At 43.5% G+C, this 26,797-nt stretch overlaps 1 protein-coding gene across 3 annotated transcripts in view; it reads right to left on the bottom strand.

Moving 5' to 3' along the window:
- Nucleotides 1-26,797, bottom strand: part of LOC136586578 (retinol dehydrogenase 7-like) — a 61,994-nt gene that overhangs the window by 5,342 nt on the left and 29,855 nt on the right. For 2 of the 3 annotated variants that reach the window (XM_066584714.1, XM_066584722.1), the window contains exons 1-5: nt 17,190-17,303; nt 13,197-13,519; nt 10,837-11,095; nt 3,855-4,018; nt 621-859 (exon numbers count right to left, since the gene is read on the bottom strand). In XM_066584714.1, the coding sequence (XP_066440811.1) occupies nt 639-859; nt 3,855-4,018; nt 10,837-11,095; nt 13,197-13,509 (957 nt within the window). In that variant the 5' untranslated portion in view covers nt 13,510-13,519; nt 17,190-17,303 and the 3' untranslated portion in view covers nt 621-638. Of the gene's footprint in view, nt 1-620; nt 860-3,854; nt 4,019-10,836; nt 11,096-13,196; nt 13,520-17,189; nt 17,304-26,797 lie in introns of those variants that run through there. The other variant, XM_066584718.1, reaches the window with a different exon arrangement.

Raw genomic sequence — 26,797 nt, 5'->3', positions numbered from 1 at the left:
AAATGTGACAATATTGTGGGGACTCCTGTGACACCCTTGTGTGCCGCCGAGCATTATCCTGCTGGAAAATATACAGGAGATGTATAACTTATACCAGCTGTACATATATAATTATATACAGGAGATATAAGGTCTCTGCAGCCCTCTGCCATTGTTTTCAATAGGACCAGCGGCAGCAACGCGCCACGTGCTAGGTGATGTGATGCAAGGTTTCTTAATCGCTACTTCCCCGGAGTGATGCAAAACATTTTCTGTACAAAAATGCCTCGCATGCGCTGCAAAATCTCAGGCTGTTGAGTGCGATATCGGGCTGTGACTTACGGCCACATATCAAACTCATCTGTGTGAAATTAGCCTAAGAGGCATATTTTTATGTAGTCCAGGAAATGAGTCATGTTTGGAAAGCTTATGCCAAGGGGCTAGATCATGTCTGCAAATTCATTTTGCAGCTGTAGGAAGCACGTTTTAGGTATGGGTAACGGTGCAGGTGATGGTGGTAGGGGGGCCCGAGCTGAACATTTGCACCCAGACCCCTGAGCCTTTAGTTACACCCCTTCCTGTAGTAACACATATAACCAAACAGTCTGCTATAATTCACTAGAGTATTCATATTCACCCACCTTTGCACACTTTGTGCATCACTGCATCGCTTGCGCTGGTTTTGGTGTATACCGTGATAGCAAATAATCAATAATAAATGTCGGGAAGTAAGAAAGAGGGATGAAGAACAGTTTAGCATCCCATCCAGCACAATATCTTGTCCACGGGTGACGGGCGGTCAGTGCATGCTCCATACAGTTGGTCACCAGGTAGATCTTGGAAGTACCTGATGTAACTAGTTGGTTCAAATTATCGAGATCTGCATACATATAAGAAGATAACACTGTTTAATAGCATTTTTGTTACAAAGAATGTGAATGGTGTTCATAGCTAAGTCATGGGTGCTGAATTCGAAAATCAGTTTTTAGTCTATCGGTTCAGTTTTCTTGTGAAACGCTATCCTTTTTATAGAAATCCTTGAAAACGCTGCATTTTGGTATTCTGCTGGGGCTTAATTTAATTCAGCTGTTCTAATTCTTGAAAAACAATTGAAATATCCTAGGAATTACAATACAAAACCCTTAGAAAATAACGGAGGTTTCGCAACATTGCCCATGAGTCTGTTGCGTCAGCTGCCAACAGTGATGAACATGGAGAATGGTTCCACCAGGACAATTCTCAAATGGAAAAGCGTTATTAAGGCAAATGGATTACTGCAATGTTGTCTGACTGCTGCTGGACCTTACGGAGAGACGTTTCCGAGGCAAAGTACCGCAGGAAAATTTAGGAAGGAAAATTTTTTAGGTATGTTTCTTCACTTTTCTTGACTCTTAGGCCTCATGTCCACGGGGAAAATCAGGCCCGCTACGGATTCTCCATGTAGAATCTGCAGCGGGTCCCTCCTGCCCCGCGGACATGAGGGCTGAAAATAGGAATAAATCAGAATTAACTTACCTCTCACACGCTCCGGATACTTCCTTCGCTGCGGCGTCATCTTCTCTCGTCGCGGCCGGATCTTCTTTCTTCGGCTCGGCGGATGTGCATGATGACGTCGGTGACGTGCCCCGCGCATGCGCCGGGCCGAAGCAAAATGATCCGGCCGCGACTGAGAGAAGATGGCGCCGCGGCGAAGAGAAGAACCGGAGCGTGTGAGTAAAATCAGATTTTTGTGTCCCGCGGATCCGGACGGCTTCCATAGGCTTCAATAGAAGCCCGCGGGAGCCGTCCCCGCGGGAGACCTGCATGAAAATGGAGCATGTACAGGTTTTTTCATGCTCCATTTTAAAAAAAATCCCTTTTATTGACGATCCGCGGGTATTTATCTACCCCGCGGGTGGTCAATGCATCCCTATGGGGTGCGGATCCGCGGGCAGGAGAAGAGTTAAAATCCGCTGCGGATTTTAATTCCTATTTTGCCCGTGGACATGAGCCCTTAGGGCTCCCACCCACTGGCGATATTTTTTTTCCACTGCGATGCGATTCTAAAGTTTAAGTCTCGCATCGCAGTGTGAGAGAAAAAATCGGCATGACGCTGGGATATCGGCATCACGACGACATATCGGCAGTCTATTCAATGGGGCCAGCGGCAGCAGCGCTAGCCCCATTGAAAAGAAATGGAGAATGCCGGGGACTTCTGCCCCAGCTGTGACAGCTGTGGCAGAAGTTTCCTTCATCCCCGCGGGGACTGCTGCAGATCCCATTGAAAGCACTGCTGTCTGCCAAGCCGCGCGGAATGATTATTGGGGAAGGGCTTGAAATATAAGCCCTTCCCCGATAATCTGACAAAAGTGTGAAAAAAAATTAAAAAATGTATTACTCACCTCTTCTGCGCTCAGCTGCGTCCTCCTGCTGGCTCCCCGGCACTGCTATGAAGCCCTTTCAGCAGTCGGGGATTTAAAAATCCCCGCCTCCTGAAAGGGCTGTGCAAATTGGCTGAGGGCTCAACCAATAGCAGCCACTGCTTAGCTATTGGCTGAGCACTCAGCCAATCACACATAGCCCTTAGCTATTCATTCATTATTATCTTAGCATTCTGACATCTTTCTACATTCTGATTGAAGCTTGTACAGCTCCAACGTCAGAAGATGTCCGACAGGGTATTTTTTACCGTCTATGGCCAGCCACTCCGCTGTCGGAGCCTCCCTGGTGCACACACACTGGCTTTAGTCAGCAGATGGCACCGTTGTATAACAGCAAAAAGAGAAAGCCTTTAAGGAAACCCTAAATTCAAAATTGGATTGGAAAGGGTTAAAATCTATGGACACTAGTTTGGTGTGAATAAAATTATAATTTCCGAACATGAAATCTGCACCCGCAATTCTGCAGCTAATCTCCAATGTGTGAACTCACCCTTAGGCCTCAGTCACACGGGCGTACCGGAAGACGGCCGTCTCTCTCCAGTGCTGATCATAGAACACATGACCGGCAATGGAGCCGGTTACATGTTCTTCCTCCCGACGCTGCAGAGAGACGGCTGTCTTCAGGTACGTCCGTCTGCTGGTGTCAGTCACACGGGCACATCGGCGCCGGTGTACAAGTGCCGATGCGCCTGTGTGACTGAGGCCTTAGGCCTTATTCACACAACCGTTTATTTGCAGTTATTTGGCCGAAAAAAAAAAAAATCGCCCAAAAATCGTGACCATCTGAAGCATTGGTTTCCAATGTATTTATTCAGATGAACGATTTCGAACACAGTCGCTGATTTTAAGCGCTGCGGTAAAAGTTAGCTCTTGCCATATCTTTTGCTGAGATAAGCTCCCATAGATTTCAATGGAAATTTGAAATAAGGGAGGTGGACGGAGCTACATGGCGGAGATATGTTCTGGATCTATTTAAGCATTTTTGGTCATTCCGAGGATTTTACAGCGATCAATGATTTTCATCACTACTGCCTTTTTTTTGCCGATACGCAGCAGCTGCCCGTGTGAATGACGAAAAATACTCAGCTAAAATTTGTGACTCGATCGCAGCAATTATTCTTTCATGCGATCATATGGTGCATACAGGAGAGCATAAAAACGCATACGGTCATGTGTAGGGAGCCTGAGAAGTGCATTTAGTTTTCAACAGCCAGGCAATACACATCAGCTAATTGATTGGTATGGGTAACTTTTCCTCTGCACTAATTTTGAGAAATCCCCTCCATTGAATCTATAGAGTAATTGGCTTCATGACACATAATGAAACATTTAATTAGGCCATATTTGGCTGATAAAAATGTTAGAAAATTACAATATTCAGCCTGCATTTAGTCGAAGTGGGAAGAGGGGTCAGTCTGATTCCTATTTTCACAACAGAGTATAATGAACACTTACATGTTTTGAAGTATTGTTCTCCATAGATCTTCTTGGTCTCAGCTGGCAACGTCTTCCATTTATCCTCCACATTCTTCCCAACTGAAGACAACATTGCAATGTTTGTTTTGAATGCCCCTGGTTCAACTATTGAAACTTTTATCCCAAAATCTTTAAGTTCCCGTCTAAAAACAAGAACATATATTAAAAAAATATTCAGATTCATCAGATGTTTAGTGATCAAATTGTAAATGAAAAGCTTATAAACTGGTTTATAATAATCTGTGTGACAACCCTGAAACGTAACACTTCTAAAGATGTGTAATCCAGTTGGCTTATTCCTTTTCCAAACTGTGACATTATACAAAATTATGTTAAAGGGTTCTAATCTCATGGCAACCAGTGTGAACACTGCTGTCCCCACGGATAATGGTTCACCCAATACAGGAACAACTTATTGAACTTCTTTATTTCACAACTGAGGCCTTAGTCAGACGGGCGTTTTTAGCCGCGATTTGCGCATGCGCATGCGTCCGGCGATTTTATAAAACCATTGCTTTGCAATGGTATCGGACACATGAGCGCTTTTTATGCGCTCGTCCGATAAATTATAGAACAGAAATCGCAGATCGCACCTATGTGCGGGCGACTTGCGCGCACTGGTCACGCGATTTGCGGATGCGCATCCGTCATGCGATCCGCAAATCGCGTGAAAAAACGCCCGTCTGACTAAGGCCTGAGGGTGACTACCCACTACAGTTCTTTTTCACTGTGAAATTTGCAGCGTTTTTTTTCTCCAGGGGTCTATGGGACTTGTAATGTTAAAATTGCATCGCGCAAAATCGCGATTTCGCGGTAAATTGCGATTTTTGCCGCGATGCGTTTTTAACATTAGACAGCCCTGTAGACACCTGGAAAAAAAAACCGCTGCAAATTCGCAAACGCTAGTGGGTAGTCACCCTTAACGTAAAACGTTTAATAGCCACTTAAAGTAGATCTCATCAGAGCAGTCAGGGGACAAGTCTGCTCCCCTAATAGCCAAAACATCCTAAAAAAATAGTACACATAGCTTATGTATTCGATGTATATGCTAGCATAGAATCATGGGCATTGAATTATATATTAACCCCTTAACGCTCCATGACATGCAGTTACATCCTAAAGGTTAAGGGTTTGTATGGAGTGGATCGGAGAGGGGGTTGCATTTGCATTGTTCTCCATACAATGCATGTGCTGGCTGTCTCTTAGCAGTGATCAGCACTCCAACTTTTAAATGCTTCGATCGTCGTTCAAAGGTGCCAAACGATCCTCCGCGATGAGATTGCAGGATGCCATTTAGTTGCCATAGCAGATGGGTATCTTCTGAAAGACACCAGGGCTGCCATTGCAGATTGCTATCAAGCCATGCCTGTGGTGTGGCTTAATTAATTGCTTGTCAGATCACAAATTGATGTAATACTATGGTATTACATGATACTACTAGAGCGAACAAATCAAAGTCCAATCTATCAAACTAGTGCATTATTTTCCCCGCAGGGTGAAAGTCATCGAAAAAACAAAATACACATCATCAGAATTGCGCTTTTTGTTCACCTTGTCTCCAAGAAAAAAAAGTAATACAAAAGCTATCAAAAACCTATATGTACTCCAAAATTGTACCAATATAAACCACAGGACATCCTGCAAAAAATGAGCCCTCACACAACAATGTTGATGGAAAAATAAAAACGTTAAGGCGGTCAGAAGATGAATTTTTTTTAAACGTTTTTCAGTGCATTATATGTTACCTTAAATAGTACCAATGAAAAATACAACTGGTCCCGCAAAAAAACAAGCCCTCAGACATCTATGTTGATAAATAAATAAAAGAGTTATGATTTTCTAAATGTGAAGTGGGGAGAAAAAACAAAAATGGGGGTAAAAAGGAAAAAGTCTTTAAGGGGCTAAACATTTAAAAAAATACTGTCAAAAGGGTTATAAATAGAGATGAGCGAGCACACTCGTTTTAGGGCGGACACCCACTTGAGTTTTTTTTCTCCACTGCGCTGCAAGAGTAACTGAAAACTCTCGCAGCGCAGTGCGAGAAAAAAAACGGGATCACGCCGGGATATCGCCTGACTTCTCAATGGGGCCAGCGGCAGCAGCGCTAGCCCCATTGAAAAGATATGGAGAATACCACGGACTTCTGCCACAGCTGTCACAGCTGTGGCAGATGTGGCAGAAGATTCCTTCATCCCCGCATTTAAAAATCCCCGCCTCCTGAAAGGGCTGTGTTGATTAGCTGAGCACTCAGCCAATAGCAGCTAGTGCTTAGCTATTGGCTGAGTGCTCAGTTAATTACAGATAGTGCGCAGCTATTCATTCATGAATGGCACTATCTTAGCTATTCATGAATGAATAGCTAAGCACTATCTGCAATTGGCTGAGCGCTCAGCCAATAGCTAAGCACTAGCTGCTATTGGCTGAGCACTCAGCCAATCAGCACAGCCCTGCCTGCTGAAAGTGCTGGACAGCAGTGCCGGGGAGCCAGCCGAAGGACGCGTCTGAGCAGCGGAGAGGTGAGTAATTTTTAAAATAATTGTTCTACCACTTATTGATGACTTTCAGGGAAGGCCTTATATTTCAAGCCCTGCCCCGAAAATCATACTGCAGGGTTTGCCACAAACCACTGCTTTCAATGGGACCAGCAGTAGCGCTGATCCCATTGAAAGCAATGGCATAGCATGTTGCACTTCTGCCACAGCTGTCACAGCAGTGATAGCTGTGGCACAAGTCCACGGTATTCTCCATATCTTTTCAATGGGGCTAGCGCTGCTGCCGCTGGCCCCATTGAGAAGACTGCCGATATCCCGGTCTTATTTCGGCGTCTTTCTTGCGCTGCGAGGCAAAAGTTTTCACGTGCTCTCGCAGCGCAAGAAGGAAAATATATCCAGTGGGTGTCAGCCCTAAGGCTGATGCTCGAGCTAGCATCGGTCTTCTCGAGTAACTGATTACTCATCTGAGCACCATGCGAGGGGGCAGCGGGGTGGAGCTGGGGGGAGAGAGAGATCTCTCTCCCGTGCTCCTCCCCGACGCCCCCCCGCATGGTGCTCGGATGAGTAATCAGTTACTCGAGAAGACCGATGCTTGCTCGAGCATCAGCCTTAAACGAGTGTGCTCGCTCATCTCTAGTCATAAACATATGCAACCCCATATATGCGATTGACTTTCAATATAAGAAAAACGAATACCTTAAGATACATTTTTGCAAAATATCAGGCAGGTACAATTATTGTGGTATGGAATAGTGCACTATAGTACTTTGTTCAATATAAAGGCATAATAATAATCTTTATATAGCGCCAACATATTCCGCAGCGCTTAAGAGAAAAAATGGTATCCCATGGTAAGCATAAGAAAAATGGTATACCATGCGATGTATGTTTTTTACAATAGGGGACTGTTAGCGATGTATCCCATTGTATGCATTAGGCTGGTATATGTAAACACACTTTTTCTTTCGTGGTATGGAATAGCATAATAGACTTCTTTTATTCTATAAAAGGTAAAGTCCCCTTGTGCACCGAGTCATGACTGACTTCTAGGGTGATGTCACACCGTGACGTTTTCTTGGCAGACTGTTTTGCGGGGTGGTTTGCCATTGCCTTCCCCAGTCATCTGTTATCCACCCAGCAAGCTGGGTACTCATTTTACGAACGTTGGATGGATGGAAGGCTGAGTCAAGGCTGGCTACCTGAACTACATGGAGACTGAACCTGCAACCTTCAGGTCATAAGTAAGAGCTTAGGACTGCATCTATTCTATACAGATAGAAAAATCCACAAATCAGCTGACCTGCAACTATCTGCCAAACTGCGAAAGGCCAAAGATCCATATATAGATTTGCAGAGAAAAAGATCCAGCATGAAGCTGCGAGGCAAAAATACTTTTGGTTTAATTAGAAAACTAACTGAAGCAAAGGATGTATTCCAAAATGCATAACTAATCACCTCTTTCTATCTTTTTTGTACGTTTTTTGGTTTCCTAATAAAACATAAAGTCTTATTGCCTCACAGTTTGGTGCTGGATCTGTTTCTCTGTAAGTTTACTATTCTATGCAGAGGTATATGTATCCTGCTGTATGTCAATAGGGTGGGTTATGTCCCAACCTTCCATTGGAGTTGTACGTCAAGAGAGCGTCCTGTTGTATACTTCCAATGTAGGCTCCAAAGCGGATTTCAGTAGAGCCTAACATAGGGCAAGAATGTGGTGTGAACTCAGGGGAACATTTAAAGAGCCTTTTATATTAATGCGGTGATTTGTGCAAAAATGTGTAACTTTTTGGCTTTTTCCGACAACTGCCATGGTTGCCCCTTATGACAGATTTATGTTTAATTTAGACCAGAAACTGGCGTAAATTATACTAGAAGAGTACACCAGTACACTACACTACATTTCTGTGTAGGTGCAAGGAGGTGTCGAGATATGAAGAGGTGTGTGCCTCTTCATGTAGAAGGCGGTTGAGAAAATCGCACGATCTTTGAGCGATGTGAGAGTATACGGAATTATGAAACCCATGATTTTCAATTACTTCATTCCCATGTGCGATGTTTACTATCATGCAGTGTTGCATGGGTTTCTTGCGGCGATATTATGCTCGCCTGTGTGCCTTTACAGGGCCTACTTCACATGGGTGAGCGCGATATCACCGTGAGAAATTCAGGGCAATATCACATATTTGCTCATGACATGTCTATGCGCTAGCGATGCTTTTTCCTGGAAAATAATCTTTCATCACATCGCTGCTGCCAGTGATTATCTTGTGCGATAGACTACAACAGGAGTTGCTAATGTACAGCACAAGTTCATGTGCTGCGATGCAATAAATCGGAGACTCCATAGGGAAATATGAGCGAAAAAAAATAGCAAAACGCTGGAAGATAGGGCATGCAGAGATTTCCAAATCTCGCAACATCGCTTGACAGGAAACATCACAATGAAGTCATTGAAAATCATGGGCTTCATAATTCTGTGTTTTCTTGCAACGTCACATCGCTCAAAAAATCTTGTTACTTTATTGCCAGTGTGAAGGTGGCCTAAGGCACATAGTGCAGCGGGGTGAATGCAGGGCTTAGTAAATTTTCCCTCTTTTTGGAGAGCTTAGCCAAGCTAATATCAGAGATAAGGGAATCCATTTTTTTAAAATAGTTATACCCAACTCCTCATATTTACTAAATTAAAGAGAGAATGACAGAAATACAGATTGCAAAGCCTTTTTCTAGTCACTGACACAACATACTGTACGAGAGTTATCATACTTAGGCCTTAGTCAGACGGGCGTTTTTAGCCGCGATTTGCGCATGCGCATGCGTCCGGCGATTTTATAAAACCATTGCTTTGCAATGGTATCGGACACATGAGCGCTTTTTATGCGCTCGTCCGATAAATTATAGAACAAAAAATCGCAGATCGCACCTATCTGCGATCTGCGATTTCTGTTCTCTTCTGTATATGCGCTCAATGGGGCCGGCGGCAGCAGCGCCGACCCCATTGAGAACATATAGAAGACAAATCATTCTTCTCTGCTACAGCTGTAACAGCTGTGACAGAGAAGAACGATGTTTGCCCATTGAATTCAATGGAGCCGGCAATACAGCCGCTCCATTGAAAGCAATGGGCTGCCGGCGTGCGCGGGGTTAATTGTCGGGAAGGGCTTAAATATATAAGCCCTTCCCTGCAATTCATCCTAAAATGTGTTAAAATAAAAAAAAATTGTATACTCACCTTTCCGCTGCAGCCGGAGTCCAGCCGCGGCCGCTGTCAGTTCTCCTGAACTGCTTCTCGGCACTATCAGCCGGCAGGGCTTTAAAATCCCCGCCTGCTGAATGATCTGCCTCTGATTGGTCACAGCCCTGACCAATCAGAGGCAAGTTTCACTCACACACCCATTCATGAATTCATGAATGGGTGAGTGACTGCTGCCTCTCAGCGCTGAGCCAATCAGGGGCAGGTCTGACTCACATCCATTCATGAATTCATGAATGGGTGTGAGTGAGACATGCCTCTGATTGGCTCAGCGCTGAGCCAATCAGGGGGCAGGTCTGACTCACACCCCCTTCACACCCACTGCAGGACGGCCGCGCGGAGCTCCGGCTGCCGGGAGAAGGTGAGTACATATATATTTATTATTTTTACACATTTTAGGATGAATTGCAGGGAAGGGCTTATATATTTAAGCCCTTCCCGACAATTCATCCCGGGCTCGCCCGCAGCGCATTGCTTTCAATGGAGACGGCTGTATTGCCATCTCCATTGAATGCAATGCGCTGGACAGCTCCGGCCTGTTTCTAATGAAACGCGGCTAGGAGCAGATTTTCAGGCGATTTGCGGGCGACTTGCACGCACCGGTCACGCAATTTGCGGATGCGCATCCGTCATGCGATCTGCAAATCGCGCGAAAAAACGCCCGTCTGACTAAGGCCTCAAAGGCAATTTTAAGTCCCAACGTCACAGAAGAATTTGGGAATATAAGTTTATAAACATCTTTGATACTATCAGAAATGGTATAAATTTCAGAGGGGCATGGGGGGGGGGGGCCTACATCCGTGGGGATTATGAGATATTAAAAACCCAGAGCAGAGGTAACAGTTTGGCCTGGTGTTGACCCCCTAACAGCAATTTAGAGACTATAAACGTTCACATTTCTTGTCACTGGACTAATTTTTTACTGTTATGCTCATCCCTCCCTGGTATCTAAGTGCTATTAGTCACAATGTCTGTGCCCTCTTATTCTCTCTCTGGTATTTATCTCATGCAAATCAAGTTCACTATGTTGTACCCTCCCATGTGATCATGTGTCTATATTAAATACATCTTTAGATTTATGCCTGAGGAAGGAGCCTGAGAGGTTTGAAAGCTCACAATAAGATCATGTATTTTTGTTAGACATTTAAAGGTATCATATCTACAAGATTATGTGGTTTTTCTTACTGAGAACAGTAACAGGTTAATAAATTATATTCACCTTAAATTATCAGAAAAGACTTCCACACCATATTTGGACAAACTGTAAGGACCTGAAACAAGAGGCAATCTACCGGCAACACTGGAAACATTAACAATCCTTCCTTGGGCTTTCCTGAGCAGTGGTAGGAATGTCAGTGTCACATCGATCATTCCCAGTAAATTCACGTCCATAACCTTAAGAAGGTCTTCTTTTTTCAGCCATCCAAAGGGAGCGAATAGACCTGGAATCCCAGCATTATTCACCAGACCCCAAAGTCCTACAAAAACATTTTTGAATATACAAAGCATGTTTAAATGGGCATCAAACTGGGACAGACTTCAAGGGCTGTTTACGATGGGAACATGTAGTGACCATGAGTTGTCATTACTAAGTGTTAATACAATTCTGGGAAATTACTGCCATAGAACTGTGCGTTACTGTGATGATTCTGGGTTGTTTTTCTTGTTAAATAGGCTGAATAGATGTTTATATTGGAGCTGGAGGATCAGAGAGTTTAGATCAGAAGATAGAACAGCCTCAGTTACTCTGTGTTATTTAATGTAGTTGTCCTGCCCCTCAGCTCTGAGCCACTGGGAGGACCCCAAAAGTTTATAAAATTCCTTGTACAGTTCCAGAATCTTCAGTAGAGCCCATGAGGTGTAGCAAAAAGTGCCGACTGCTGTTTAGGGAATCGGCATCAAACCTCATGCAGCCTTATTTCTGGGTCTGAAGAAGGAGCAAGGTGCCAGATACATTATTGCAAGAGTCTTCCCAGGGCCCCAGTGAAAAGCCTCGATAAGCAGTACAGAATTTTCTTATAAACAACGGTATCTCCAGTTACCACCTATGAATTTGGATGCTGAAAATTGTAAGGAATGTTACCCTGTATGCCACCCGAGTTTATTTGCTGTTAACTCCTTTCTAACTCCGGGAGCTCCTTTCCACTAGGGACCTGCACCATGCTACACCATAACCTCATACCCAGGAACACATACCATCTTGTCGTCCATCATTCACTGTAGTGCAGCTGGTGGGAGTTAGAAAAATTAGCCACTGTAATATTAGCCTCCTGTCCTGGCTCACTACAAACATATTGTAAAGTATTTTTGCTGTAAAATGTTAGCATAATTAGAGCATTTGTCCAATTGTTAACTATTGGTGACCTTTCAGAAGAATAGGCTACTAATTGTAGATCAGCAGGACTCTGCCACCTGGGATTGCCACTGATCAGCTGTTCACTAGGCCAGTACTCTTGTGCATTCAGCTGATTTTTGCAGGAAGCTGACAACTCTGTTCCCACTGCAGTGGTCAGGCTTGGTATTACAAGCAGTGTTCCCATTGAAGTGAAATAAAATGGGAACTTTAAATGTAACACCAAACCTGGCCAGTGCAATAGGAACATAGCTGTCTGCTCCTTGCAGAAATCAGCTCAGTGCATGAGTACATAAACCTGGCAAGCAGCTGATCAGTGGGGGTTCCTGGGAAGTGGACCCTGGCTATTATTAATGGTCTATCCTAATGATAGACAATCTGTAGTTACAACTAGACAATTCCTTTAAGGCTCAACAGCTAATGTTTAATCTGATTCAATTGAAGGGGATGTGCCAGGTTCTAAAGTTATTCCCTATCAAAAAAGATAATGGATAACTTTATGATCAATGGTGGTCTAATCTCTGGGACCTCTATCAAGTCTGAGAATGGGGTCCTGAATGTCCCCCCATTTCTTAGTGAGAGCATCGAAAATAGCCAAGTATATAGCAGTCTCTGTCTCTCCCATTGAAATGATTGGGGTGGCGGTGCATATGTGTATCTTCCACTCCATTCATAAGGGAACCTTTGTGACCCCTGTTCACGGTTGGCATCCAAGTGTTTGGACCCTCACTGATCATACAGTTATTACCTATCATTTGGATGGGGATAACTTTATAACTTTGCACAACCCCTTAATAGTTCATATATTTTTATAATTAAATGTCAACTATTATTTCTGACAGTTACAAAAAAATGGCCCCAGGGTAGCGAATGGCATAAAAATATTTTAAAAAAGGACTCACCTCTATCAACGAGAGTGTATGTAACATGGAGTCTACTCTAGTGCTAACTACTGACCCTAGTGACAAGTTTTAGTAATCCTATGACATTGCAGGTGCTATTGGGGCACAATAATATGTAGACTTGCCACCAGATAGGGAATTATTTTGTCTGGGAGGATCAATGAATAATATTTAGTGTGCGAAATTGTGCACGACTTGACTGTGCAAAAGTTACAGTAAAATATGCTAATGTGCATGCAAAAAATGTAAGGTTCCTTCCATAAAAATGCTATGCTAATAAGCGAACAAATACGCATACACACTGGAGAATCCGGCCTAACTTACCTCTGTCTCCAACAACACGAGACACCCACTGAGCTGCAGAGCTCACACTCTTGCTGTCAGAAACATCTAGTGTTCTAGTTTGTAGTCTACTAGATGTCTCCCTCTTCAGGTCTTCAGCCCCCGTCTCTGTAAGACACGCTGCTAGAACCTTCATTCCACGTTTATCCAGTTGCTTTGCCAAAACATTTCCAAATCCGCTATCACATCCGGTAATGAAGACATATTTATCAGAGAGATTCTCCAGTATGTGACTCTGTCTGTACCATCTGTACAGGAGAAGGAGACCCATGATCACCAGCAGGGGGAGCCACATGATGGAAGTGCTATATAAAAAAGAAAACAAAGAAAATACAAAATAAAAGAATAATAGAAAAAGCAATGTCATAATCACTTGGATATGCAAAACCTTTACGGAGTTATTCTACGTTAAAGTGACACGTCAGATTTCCCAAATTTGGCCTGGTCATTAAGGCACAAAGAGACTTGGTCACAAAGGGGTTAAATGATTTTTCAATTATATAAACTGTAAAAGGATTTGCACTGAAAGCACTGGCCCTTTAACAATCAATGCAGGAGAACCATAGAAAATGATGGGGGGAAGGCAAATCTATTAAATCATTTTTTCTTAAGTGTATTCACAAAGGAAAAAGAAATATCACACGGAATACAGGGGGATAAAACGAATCCCATGCTAAATTTCACCATGAAGAAATGTAGACCAAGTTAAAAAGGATTAAAATCAGCTAATCCCCGGGCCAAGGGTTCTAAGGGAACTAAGGGACGTGAAAGCTAGACCGCTATTTCTTATATTTTTGGACACTAGAGACTGGGGTTGTACCACTGGATTGACGTATTGGCAATGTGATTCCAATATACCAAGAGGAATCAAGAAAAGAGCCTGGTAACTACAGGCTGGTAAGCCTCATTTCAATAATAGGAAAAATATTCAATGGGTTTCTGAGAGATGCCATTTTGGACTACTTCAAGGAAAACAACAGTATAACCCCTTGTCAGCATGGGTTCATGAAGGGTCGATCATGTCAGACCAATCTGATCAACCTCCACAATGAAGTAAGCTCTAGGCTGGACCTAGGAGAATCTATTGATCTCGTATATCTGGATTTTTCTAAAGCATTAGACACCGTGCCGCATAATAGGTTAATATATAAAATGAGACAGCTCAGTCTGGGCAAAAACGTGTGTATCTGGGTAAGGAACTGGCTCAGAGATAGGAAGCAGAGGGTGGTAATAAAAGGTTTGTTCTCTGATTGGGACACTGTTGCTAGTTGGGGGGCCACAGGGTTCAGTATTAGGCCCCATTCTGTTCAATATATTTATCAATGACCTGATAGAGGGACTGCACAGTAAAATATCAAGATTTTCAGACGATTCATAATTAATACAAAGAAGGACAATATACGGCTGCAGGTGGACCTAGATAAGCTGGGGGGTTGGGTAGAGAAATGGCAAATGAAGTTCAATATTGATTAATGTAAGGTTATGCACATGGGCAAGGGAAATGGATGTTACCAATATACACTAAATGGGGTACTGCTAGGGAAAAGTAATATGGAAAAAGACCTGGGGGTACTAGTTGACTGTAGACTTAACTGGAGCAATCAATGCCAGTCAGCTGCTGGAAAAGCTAATAAAGTCTTGGGGTGCATTAAAAGAGGTATAGGGGCGAAGGACGAGAACATTATTCTTCCATTATATAAGGCACTTGTCAGGCCTCACATGGAATACTGTATACAGTTCTGGACACCGATGCTTAGGAAAGATGTTGTAGTGCTTGAAGGGCTTCAAGAAGGGCAACTAAAATAATAAACAGAATGGAAGGACTGGAATACCCGAGAGGCTATCAAACTGGGATTATTCACCCTGGAAAAAAGACAGTTAAGGGGCGACCAAATAACTAAGAATAAATACATGAGGGGACAATACAAGGATCTCTCCTACAATCTGTTTATACCCAGGACTGCGACTGAAACAAGAGGGCATCCTCTACATCTAGAGGAAAGAAGGTTTCATCACCAACACTGAAGGGGGTTCTTTACTATAAGAGCAGTGAGACTGTTGAACTCTCTGCCTGGGGATGTGGTGATGGCAAAATCCATAGAGGACTTTAAGAGGAGACTAGATTTCTTTTTAGAGCACTATGATATTGCACAATATAACCACAGAGGTTGTTGATCCGGGTCTTGGAGTCTGGTAGGAACATTCAAACCCTGATTCAGGGATTATTCTGACTGCCATTATGGATTGGGAAGGATCCCCCCCCCCCAAATGAGCTAATTTGGCTTCTGTCTTATTGCAAGTTTTTTGCCTTCCTCTGGATCAACAAGGGGGGGTGGGGGGTGGATACAGGCTAAACTGGATGGACATTGCCTTCATTCAGCCTAACATGCTATGTTACAAACAATAGCGACTGCAATATGTAAGCAGAAGGCAGGGGGAGGAGGCTCTTTCTGTCACCCATCAGCACAACACAGTATGATCATGAGGTACCAATGGGTTCCCGTGGCAGCTGGAAGCCTGACAAAGGCCTCCGTGCCTGTCATGTAACACAGCTTATTAGGACCTGCCTTCCACTGAGTCTAATAGGCTGCTGTCATAGGCTTAGTAGAATGCACTACATAAGTAATGCCATGTACTATTCTAGCGAACGAACAATTGCATTTTCAGGGACTAAAAATGGTTTTAAAAAAGTCCAATAAAGTTTAAATTAAAAAAAAACAATTTCTAAAAAAATATGCATTTTCCCCCCCAAAGACTTAAATGGATAAATAAAGTTTTTTTGAAAAGCAACACAAAAAGGATATTACCGCATTAATGATAACCAAGACAATGAAAATATTTAGTGATTTATCTCACATGGTGTATGCTGTAAAAATAGTTTAAAAAAATAATGCTGGAATTGTTATTTTTCTTGTTTTTGCCTACCACAAAATGTAGTAATGTAATAAAAAGCAATCCAAAACAGTCACACGTACCCCAAAATCCTACCATTAAAACCTACAGCTCTTCCTGTAAAATACAAGACCTCACAGAGCTCCATTATTGAACAATTAAACATGTTATGGCTCTTAGAGTGGGACGATGCAGATTCAATAGTTTTTCTTTAAAAATCTATCTAAACTTAATACTGCAGTAATTGTGCTGATGAGATAAGAAAGTTATAAGAAGGTTATTTTTACCAAATGAACGCTGTAAAAACAAAACCCAAAAACAGTGATAGAATTTCAGGATGTCTTTTTCATCTCCCCATCCCACCCCAAAAAAATGTAATAAAAGTTCTAAAAAAACCCAAAGTGGTGCCTTTTAAAATGTTCAACTTATCCCAAAATGAAACAAGCCCTCGTGCAGCTATGTGAACGACTCACGGCTCTTGCAAAGTAACAATGAAAATCGCTTGATCCTTAAGGTACAGAATAGGCTGGTCTCTAAGGGGTTAAATATTAACAAAAGTTTAGGCTGCTGTACTTTTGTTTCCAGTTCAAGAAACGGAACCGAAATAGATAGCAACGTTTATGTTATGTTAACATTGCTGTCAATGGAAAATGGAAGCAAGCGGAACGTTATCTGTTTGCTTTAGCTTTTAATTTCTGTTTCTTTTCCTTTTAGCTGCCCCCACAGCTAGACGGAAGCAAAAAACGCCAGTGTGGACCAGCCCTAAAACATCATTTTTTGGTATGAGCATATGTTGCAAATATCAGCTGTGTGAGGTGTATCAAAATGTATCTGCTGCATAGAGATAGTATCATACTGTGTTAAACATGAGACCGCTTAGAGCTCTGCAGAGCATTTATGTATGTCTGTCTGTCTGACAACCAAAACGTTACAACAGATATTATGCATATGTTACAAATATATGAACCCTGAGTTCTGACAACGCCAACCCCTGTGTGTTTAGTACGCCCTTACTATACCGTGCTGCTATTACTGAATACTAATCATACAGGTATTTATGAAAGATTTTTATTTCTGTCTTACCTTTCTAGTCCACGTTCAGAGTAAAGGGGTTCTTGAAGCTCTATGTAAAGTAGTCAGAGTCGACCTGATATGCTTCAATGGACTGGATAGATAAATTGTGGGCTTCACTTTTTTTACATCACACTGTGCAACTATTTGGAAAGCATTTACATTACATTTGCATTTACAGGCAGGTTTTGTCATGTGTTTGTCATACCTCAGACTTGGAATGCATCCTAAAGGGAGGAAAAGCTTAAAGGCAAGACTGTACATAGCTCCAGAGATCTGGTTTGTTTTAACTTGCCTAACACTGCCTATAACTTTTTTTCTTGACACTGCCATAGATATGTATGCTCAGCTCACATGTAGTGAGGGAAAATAGTCATTCCCAGACACATCTCCTGGTGTAACTCCTGAGGCAAAAAGTATCGGACAGTTGAAATCCAGCTACCTGATGCTTGTCTCCTTTGACACGTGCCGTTGAGGGAGAATTGGGAGACCCCAATACAGAATGGGGTCCCATATTCCTCCGTTTGCTGATTCAAAGGAATAAACAGCATATAACCACTGAATTTCATAAATGTCCCTAATGGGCTTTCTTTATTTGCAACTAGCTTGTTACTCGCAACTTAGTCCGTGTGGAGTTTGTAATTTTTTATCTAATCTGTGTTTTGTTGTATATTGAAACGTAAAAAGTTGAAATAGTGAAAGAAATATATTGCAATCTGCTATATCAGCACAGCTCTGTACACTACATTTTTGGTCTTGTCATATTTTGCTAGGATAGAATGGTTTTGTGGGCTATATATACGTGAGCCGCCAAATACAGTTGCCTATGAGAAAAATCTGTTTTTTCTAAGTGTACACCTGCTACCTTAAGTGTTTGCCCTTGATCCTTATAGAATCATCACCACAAATGCTATTTTAGAGGGAATCGCAGCCTTTTGAATTGAAAAGGCAAATCCGTTGGTATTATCTCCTTTTGCTATTTCAGTCAAAATAATGGCGCAGAATGCTAAGGCAACAGAAATGCAGTCCAAAGCTCTCGCTTACGACCTGAAGATTGCAAGTTCAATCTCCGCATGGTTCAGGGAGCCGGCTTAAGTTTTATGTTTGACTCAGCCTTCTATCCTTCCGAGGTCGGTAAAATATACCCAGCTTGTGGAAAACCTTTGTGCTATACAAATAACAAGATTTTATATTTAATTTATTTCATCCCAGCTATGTAATTTGTAATCGTGCGCCGTTGCACAGTTTTGGCACATCAAGATTACGCATTAATAGGACCAGAACGCCAACTTTTAACCTCAGCTTATGGGAAGGCATTCCTGACGATTCCAAAGATTTAAGAAACTCTACAGGGTATGAGGGGACGTGTTCAGTGTCCATTACATTAACCACCGACAGATACTCTACAATTTCTCCTTCGACTTGTGAAATAATTTTTTCATCTGTCCTACAGTTTCATTAGTTGGTTCCAAAATTGCCATTCTTTATTCCCCATATTAGGTTGCAGTTGAGAATAAATCTGGTTTATCAGTTCCTCTGTACTATGAACATTACAGAATTCAAGATTTAATGTAATTATACCGTTAGTATCTTCGCTGATTTCCAAAAGAGCAGCAGCATATTGCCTTCATTCTGCCTCGTTGTGCAGTTGGACTCGCATATTTGTGGTCAGACGAAGTATTTTTACATGCTGCCATAACCTAGATGCCTTTGAACATGCATTTATTTTATCTGCCAGTGTGGCCCTACTTATTACAGGTACAGGCTGTCTAAAATCACCAGCCATCAATATCACCATTAGAGATGAGCGAGCGTACACACTAAGGCAAACTACTCGAGTGAGTAGTACCTTATGTGAGTACCTGCCCGCTCGTCTCAAAAGATCCGGGTGGCGGCGGCGGAGAGCGGAGAGTTGCGGGAGTGAGCAGGAGCGAGCGCGGGGGGGGGGGGGGGGGAGAGTGAGAGAGAGATCTCCCCCCCATTCCTCCACGCTCTCCCCCGCCACTCCCCGCCCCCCGCCGGCACCCGAATCTTTTGAGACAAGCGGGCAGGTACTCACGTAAGGTACTACTCGTGCGAGTAGTTTGCCTTAGTGAGTACGCTCGCTCATCTCTAATCACCATCCCTCCCACTATACTTTCGTTGCCATTAATATTATTCATGGTCCAATTTAGGGCTTTGACTGCCCTTTTATGGAACGTTGTACATTCATCCCAAAGTAACAGCTTACATTGCTGCAACATTCGTTCACGCTCACTATTTTTTACTGATGTTGCAAATTGGTGTTTCCTCATAAACTAAGTACAATAGCAGCTTAAGCAATGAATGTGCTGTTCGTCCACGATCAAGCAGCATGGCGGCTATTCCAGAGGTGGCTACCGCAACAGCAACTCCTTTATCTTTCCGATTTTCAGCTAAGAGCAGCTTTAAAAGGTAAGTTTTATCAGTAGCCTCATAGGGCATCCTCATGGGGCATCCAGGCATCTTTGTTCTGGGTTCAAACATGATGTGATTGTTTTCAGTAAGACAAACTAACAAGTAATATCTTGTATATATGATCCGTATCATAGCAAGCTTTCAGATCCTTCTATGGACCCTTCCTCAGCTTAATGATTTGGGTGGAATACATATATATATACACAAATGCAAAGATGACACTCCTCTTGACCTAAATACCAATGTTCACACACAGAAATTTGAGACTGATTTGCACTTAAAACAATACCAGACAAGATGAGCAGAGAGGTAAATCTGTAATCAGGCAACTCCTAAAGAATGTGACAGTTTTATAATGTGTGTTATCTGTCCTTCAGGCCTGCGCAAAAGAGAGATGGAGCAATATCTCCGCAGCATCACCTTTAAATATCTGGAACAATATCTCCGCAGCATTCCTTTAAATCAATGTATGAATTCTTAGGAAGTTTTTTAACTTTGGGGAGGCCTTGCTTGTGATCTGCAACCTCTTACCCTCCAGCGCCCTTAAAGGGGTGGTCTCGCGAAACCAAGTGGGGTTATACACTTCCGTATGGCCATATTAATGCACTTTGTAATGTACATTGTGCATTAAATATGAGCCATACAGAAGTTATTCCACTTACCTGCTCCGTTGCTAGCGTCCCCGTCTCCATGGTTCCGTCTAAATTCGCTGGCAGCTTGCTTTTTTAGACGCGCTTGCGCAGTCCGGTCTTCTCCATTCAGCACGAGCCGCTTCAGTGTGCTCCCCGCTACAGCTCTTCTGCGCATGCGCAGACGAGCTGTCACTGCTCGGGAGCGCGCTGAAGCGGCCATTCTGCACCATCCTCTGTTAGAGGAAGGTGCAGAAACTGGAGCTGCCCAGCGGAGAAGCCCAGCCCAGCCCAGCAGCCCCGAGAAGCCTCCCAGGTAAGTGATGGGTCGGGGGGGGGCTGCCGCTGCGCCGGGCTGCACCGGGGGGGCTGTCGCTAGGCCGGGGGGGGCTGCCGCTGCGCCGGGCTGCGCCGGGGGGGCTGTCGCTAGGCCGGGGGGGGCTGCCGCTGTGATGGGGGGGGCTGTCGCTAGGCCGGGGGGGGCTGCCGCTGCGCCGGGCTGCGCCGGGGGGGCTGTCGCTAGGCCGGGGGGGGCTGCCGCTGCGCCGGGCTGCGCCGGGGGGGCTGTCGCTAGGCCGGGGGGGGGGGGCTGCCGCTGCGCCGGGCTGCGCCGGGGGGGCTGCCGCTAGGCCGGGGGAACTAGCGCTGGGCTCCGGAACCTAGCGCTGGGCTCCGGGGCCTTCACCTGGGCTGAGGGTCTAGCGCTGGGGAGCCGGGGGCTAGCGCCGGTTACCTGCTGTCTGGTCGGCGGCTGCGGGGCGTCTGGTCGGCGGCTGCGATGCGTCCGGTTGCCATGGAGACACAGCTGGCGGCGTCTCGGGAGCGCGCACGTCGGGCTGCAGCGAGCGACGGGGAAAGAGCCGGCGGCCATCTTGAGGAAACTTATATAAGTTGCTGAAACGCTGGAACGGTAAGTACGAACCAGCTAGAAATGTCATTTACAGGGGGGCTTAGTAATGTATGTTTAATGGGGGGGACTGGGCAAAAAAAAAATTTAACTGCTTCCTCGAGACATCTCCTTTAATAATTGCATATGTGCAGCAACGATGTCTGCCCTCACGTGTCTGGCCATTTGTTTAGCCATAGTTTATGATGTGCATCCCTTTCCCCTCCTCCTCGCCGCACGGCGCCGGAGCAGAGGTTCGCCTGCACGTCACCAAATAAATTTGTGTTGTTGCGCTCCCTAAAGAACTGTATAAATTTTTGGGATAATACATAGCCTATGTTCTTCCTCAAGATGCAAGCTATCCCCCTGCCAGATTTCATCAAAATCTCTTCAGCAGTTTAGCCGTGAAAAGGTAATCAACAGAGAGACAGACAGAGCTACTTTCACATTTGTAATATTAGTATGGATGTATATGGGCACCTTTCCATGTGACAGTTGGAGGGCCCTGTTACAGAGTTATGGTCAAATTACATGCAGCATATTCACAGGAGTGGCTCTCGGAAATACGTGAGATTGGCAGAAATATGGTACAGCTGATAAAAAATCGTTCACTGAGTTCTAAGATATTGGTCATTGGTGGCTCGGTGGTTAGCATTACACTGCTGAGGTCCTGGGTTCAAACATGACAAAGAATAACATTTGTATGCTCTCCCTGTATTTGGGTGGATTTCCTCCCTCTCTTAGGCTTTATTTGCACGAGTGTATATTGAACGCTGTTTTCATGACCGGCCGATATGCGCTACTATCTGATTCATTAGATTCCAATGCATCAGATCAGACGGCGTATTCCCGCGGTGTAAAAGCGCCCGACTGGCCAATATATTGATGGGCGCTTTTACGCCGGGCAGGATAGTCCTATCTTTTCCAGCCGGAATACGGCTGCTGCCATAGACTGCTATCGGAGCCAATGATAGCTGACGGAGAAGGCAGGTGGGAGGGAGTTTAGCAGCGTGACTGCTAAACTCCATGCCCTTTCTCTTCTCTCCACCCCTTGCTGACTGTTTAAAATGGGAGGGGGCAGGACAGGGGTGGAGCTAGTTTCTAAGCTCCCCCCCTCACGACCCCTCCAATTGCTGGCTGCCAACAAGGGGTGGAGAAGGGGCAGGAGCTTAGCACACTAGCTCCCACCTCATCCCGCCTCCTCCCCTTGCAGAGAGTCGGCGAGGGGTAGGGAATGGCGAGACAGCTTAGCAGGGCTAAACTGTCTCCCCCCGCCCGACGGCATTGTGGGCTTAGCGTATACGTGCCGTTTGAACGGGCGCAGAAACGTTAGATTTGTGCACCTGTTTCCACGTTCATACGGCGCTGGCGGGCTCATGTAAAAACGCCTACAGCCTTATGAAGGACCCCTTAGAGAAACATTAATTTGGAAATTATATTGTGAGCCCCAATTGGGGACAGGTACCATAAGTGATGGAATTTGTGTATAGGAACATGTATGTGCTATATAAATATATGATGTAAGCCTAGCTATCAAATAAAGTTTCCAGCAAATATGATTTGCAAGATTAACTCTATAACACTATATTTATGTGTCACAAAGTAACAGACAATTCACTAAATAAATGAAACTTGAAAGGGGTAAAATCTGCTGATTTTCTATGTAATTTGTGCAGGCATCCTTAGGGCTTTTACCCACTAGCGTTTCTTTTAACGCTGCGATATCGCTGTTTTTTTTTTTTCAATGGGACTTTCTAATGTTAAAATCGCAACACACAAAAATCGCCTAGCATTTTTTGTGCTGAAAAAGCCCCTCTCGGCTAATACTAGAGTCAGGGAAGGCTTAAAAAAAACCCCTCCATACTCACCTCCCAGCCGGCGTCTGTGTCTCCGGCAGCGGTGCGGCAGGCTGCTTCAATTCTCTCTGCTGTCATCCCTCGCCGTCCTCTTTGCTCGGCTCTGTCATCCCCCGCCGTCAGCGCTGTGTAAGTAAGAGCTGTGATTGGATCGAGCGTCAGCCAATCACAGCCGGCGCTCGATCATTCACAGCCAATCAAGCTGCTTTAGAATTCTCCCCGCTGTCATCTCCCTGCTCGGCTTTTAAATCCCCTGCCATCAGTGCTGTGTAAGTAAGCGCTGTGATTGGATCGAGCGCTGAATCCAATCACAGCGCTTTCTTACACAGCACTGACAGAGCCAAGCAGAGAAGACGGTGGTGGATGACAGCGGGGAGAATTCCCTTTAAGTGCAAACCAATCACATCCATGTCTGTTCCTTGTCATAAGTATATATGTTATAAGTGTGTATAAATATTCATGTCTCTTCAGATCTATTCCATTTTTAGCCTGAAGAAGAGGCCGAGAGGTTCGCAAGCTCGCTATAACATCATGTATTTTTGTTAGGCATTAAAAAGTATCATATCTACAAGATTACTTGGTTTCTCAGTATTGTTATACACTGTATTTATTAGAATAAGTGCAATCATTCATTCATTGTAAAAAATGTTTAATATTAACTATTGTTGAGTTGGGGTTTCATGTCACAAGTATGGAAAAAAGCAAAGAAACTAGAAAGTTAAAGAAGTATTCCAAGTACTGCAAATTATCCCTATCCACAGGATAGGGGATAACTTGCGGATCTGTGGGGGGCCAACCGCTGGGACGCTCACCGATCCAGAAAAATCCACCCCAGCAGATCCCAAAATTTTGACAGCGGTGGTCGCACATACATGCCAAGCAAGACAGCTAAGTCTTTACTGGTTTAATTCATTTCAATGGGATTGCCAGAGATTGCCAAGCGATTGAACTCAGCTATCTGCATTAAAGTGAATGATGTCGCTGCATGCTTGTATGGCCACTGCTATCAAACTTTTAGGACCTGCTAAGGATGATTTGGATTGGCGTGGGTACAAACGATCAGACCTCACGGAGATGCAGGTTATTCCCTATCCTGTGGATGGAAATGCACTTGTAACCTAAAATAGGAAACAACTCTGCCCCAAGATAATTGTCGTACAGTGAATTAGACAAATCCTGGCCACAAACTTAGGTTTATAGGTCAAAATTTGTTGTGACATCAGAATGTAATCAAGTATTAAGACAAAGGAAATTTAGACTAATTATCATATAGCATCTCCTGGTCTAGGCTGTCCAATGGTTTATATCAAACGTGAGACCATGGTAGGTAGATAGGAAAGAGGCAAATAGATGAATTTGGCATCCCGTTCTGCAGAGTAATGAGTCCAGGGGTAAACAGCAGTCAGAGCATGGTCCATGCAGTCTGTCACCAAAGACGGGTCTTTGTTGCACATTGTTAACATTTTGTCGAGAGAGTATATATTTTTTATTTTCATAAAACATTTTGCATTCTCATACTTTGCTATTATTTTCCTTTGATATTTCTTGATTTAAGTTTTCTTTTCACTTTCTTCCTATCCGGTATCAGCTGTCTTTTTGAGTATCTTTCCTGTTTTGTATCAACTTCATTTTTGACTTTCTTCTCTTTTACCTTGGATCCCCATTTCCTCTCCAAAACATGTATTTAAGACCCTGTTTTCCTTAATGGTTTATGCCTGACCAAGGCTCTGGTTTGTTGCTGCAACACATAGTAATCAATAAAGAATTCCACTTCACCACTTTGATTCATTTATCTATATCCATCAACACTAGAGGTGATCTGAAAATTCTGATTTCTCTGATTGATAGTCAGTGAATAGATAAAAGTGAAGATATGAAGCTTGCAATATAACAAACGCAGAACATTCTGAGTAAAACATCTGTCAAAGGAAAAAAAGACAATTATTTATATATAATAATTTCCTACTATGGGAACAATGGGCATACTGACCAGTTATGAAGATTTCGTTGATCAGAACTGATCAATTTACAATAAATGTAACAATTATCATTTAATTGTCATGTTTGTTAAGACAATACATTAAACCATTAAGCCCCATTTATATGCAAAGATGATCTCTAAAATTGGTTCAAAAGATAGGATGACTGACAGTTTGAGTAATCCTTTTGCATAAATTGCTAATGGGCACTAATGCCTATTAGTAGCTTATTCACTTTATTTGCATGTAAATGAGCCTCCATTTACTGTATGCAGATAATAGCAGGTGCTCTGTTATCTGCATACAGACCCTTTGTTCTCTTACGGGACAGCAGCCCGTATACAATATAGTTGCGTATGGGCTGTGGGTATATCCACGACCATGGAGCACAATAGGCTCTATGCTGCGTATATCTGCGGTAAAATAGAACCTGCTGCATTCTCTTTTCTGCGAGTGGATTACGCAATTCGAACCCGCTAATGTGAGTGGAATTGTGTAATCCAATGCGATTGATCTGCGTATTACCGCGGATCAGACGCATGCGGAATCCATAATTCCTATCCGGTCATGTGAGACTGGCCTAAGGTAGATCGCTACCTTTTTATCACGTGACCGGGGACCGCTCACTGCTCCAGGCTCTCGGCAACCGTTGGTCGCCAAGAGCAAGGAGACTGTAGGTTTCCTGGGCTCCCTGCCTCCTGCGCATGTGTGCAGCATTTTGCTAGCAGTTGCATGCGCAGAATGTCGGGAAGGTACACGGAGATATGATCCGTGGGGGAGATGAAATGTAAGCGTTTTAAACTTTTTTTTTTACTTTTTCAAACTTCTTTTTTACCTTTTTTTTACTTTAAATGATCACTGTTATCCATTGCACATGGCAGCCAGGAGCAGGGGGATTTTAAATTTTCCGGGTCCTGAGCCCCTCTGTGCACGCGCCCGACCGGGACACCGCTAAGGACCGGGCGTGAGTATTTTCACCTCCCCTCATGGATCCAATCCATGAGGGGAGGTGAAATTAACTTTATTTTTACTTTTTAAAAACTTTTTTCGCGATCGTCGCTATCCACTGGATAGCGGCGATCGCGCAAAATTGCAATTTACCACGAAATTACGATTTTGCGCGATCGTGATTTTAACATTACAAGTCCCATAGACCCCTGCAGATACAAAAACGCTGCGAATTTTGCAGTGAAAAAAGACTGTAGTGGGTAGTCACCCTTAGGGTATGCAGTATTAACGATCAAATACTTGCAAGCTCGAGTCCTCTGTGGGGACTAAATGAGACTCTAAAAGAAGATTTAATAAAGTTTAACAGTAAACAAAGGTTAAAAAAACAATAAAAGTTCAAAATAACCCCCTTTTCTTATTTTTCCAATGGAAAAAATCCAAACAATTAAACATATTTGCTATCGCCGTGTACGTAATAGTCTGAGCTATTAAAATATTACAACATTTATCCCACATAGTGAAGGTTGTAAAAAAAAAAGTTCGGAATGACCAAATTTCCAGTTTTTTTTTTAATCAATGTTTGCAAAAAATTTCAATAAAAAATTATCAAGACCATTAAAAAATACAACTTGCCCTACCAAACCAAGCCCTTATACAGCTACATCTATGGAAAAATAAAAAAAGTAATGCCTCTTGGAAGGTGGGATAACAAAAATGAAAATAAAAAAGTGAAAAATCTCTTGTCCTGAAGGGATTAATAACAATGATTCTAAGGACTGAAATGCACATAATAGAAGGAAATTTGATATCATCAGGTGATATAATGCCATTTCATTATAAGATTATAGAGCATTTAGAACAATGGTGCGCCCGTGTGACTGTGCCC

The sequence above is a fragment of the Eleutherodactylus coqui genome, chromosome 1 (assembly GCF_035609145.1).
Source record: "Eleutherodactylus coqui strain aEleCoq1 chromosome 1, aEleCoq1.hap1, whole genome shotgun sequence".
In the NCBI taxonomy this organism is placed as follows: domain Eukaryota; kingdom Metazoa; phylum Chordata; class Amphibia; order Anura; family Eleutherodactylidae; genus Eleutherodactylus; species Eleutherodactylus coqui.
Note: the sequence above shows the minus strand (reverse complement) of the source record. Positions and strands in the feature narration are given on the sequence as shown.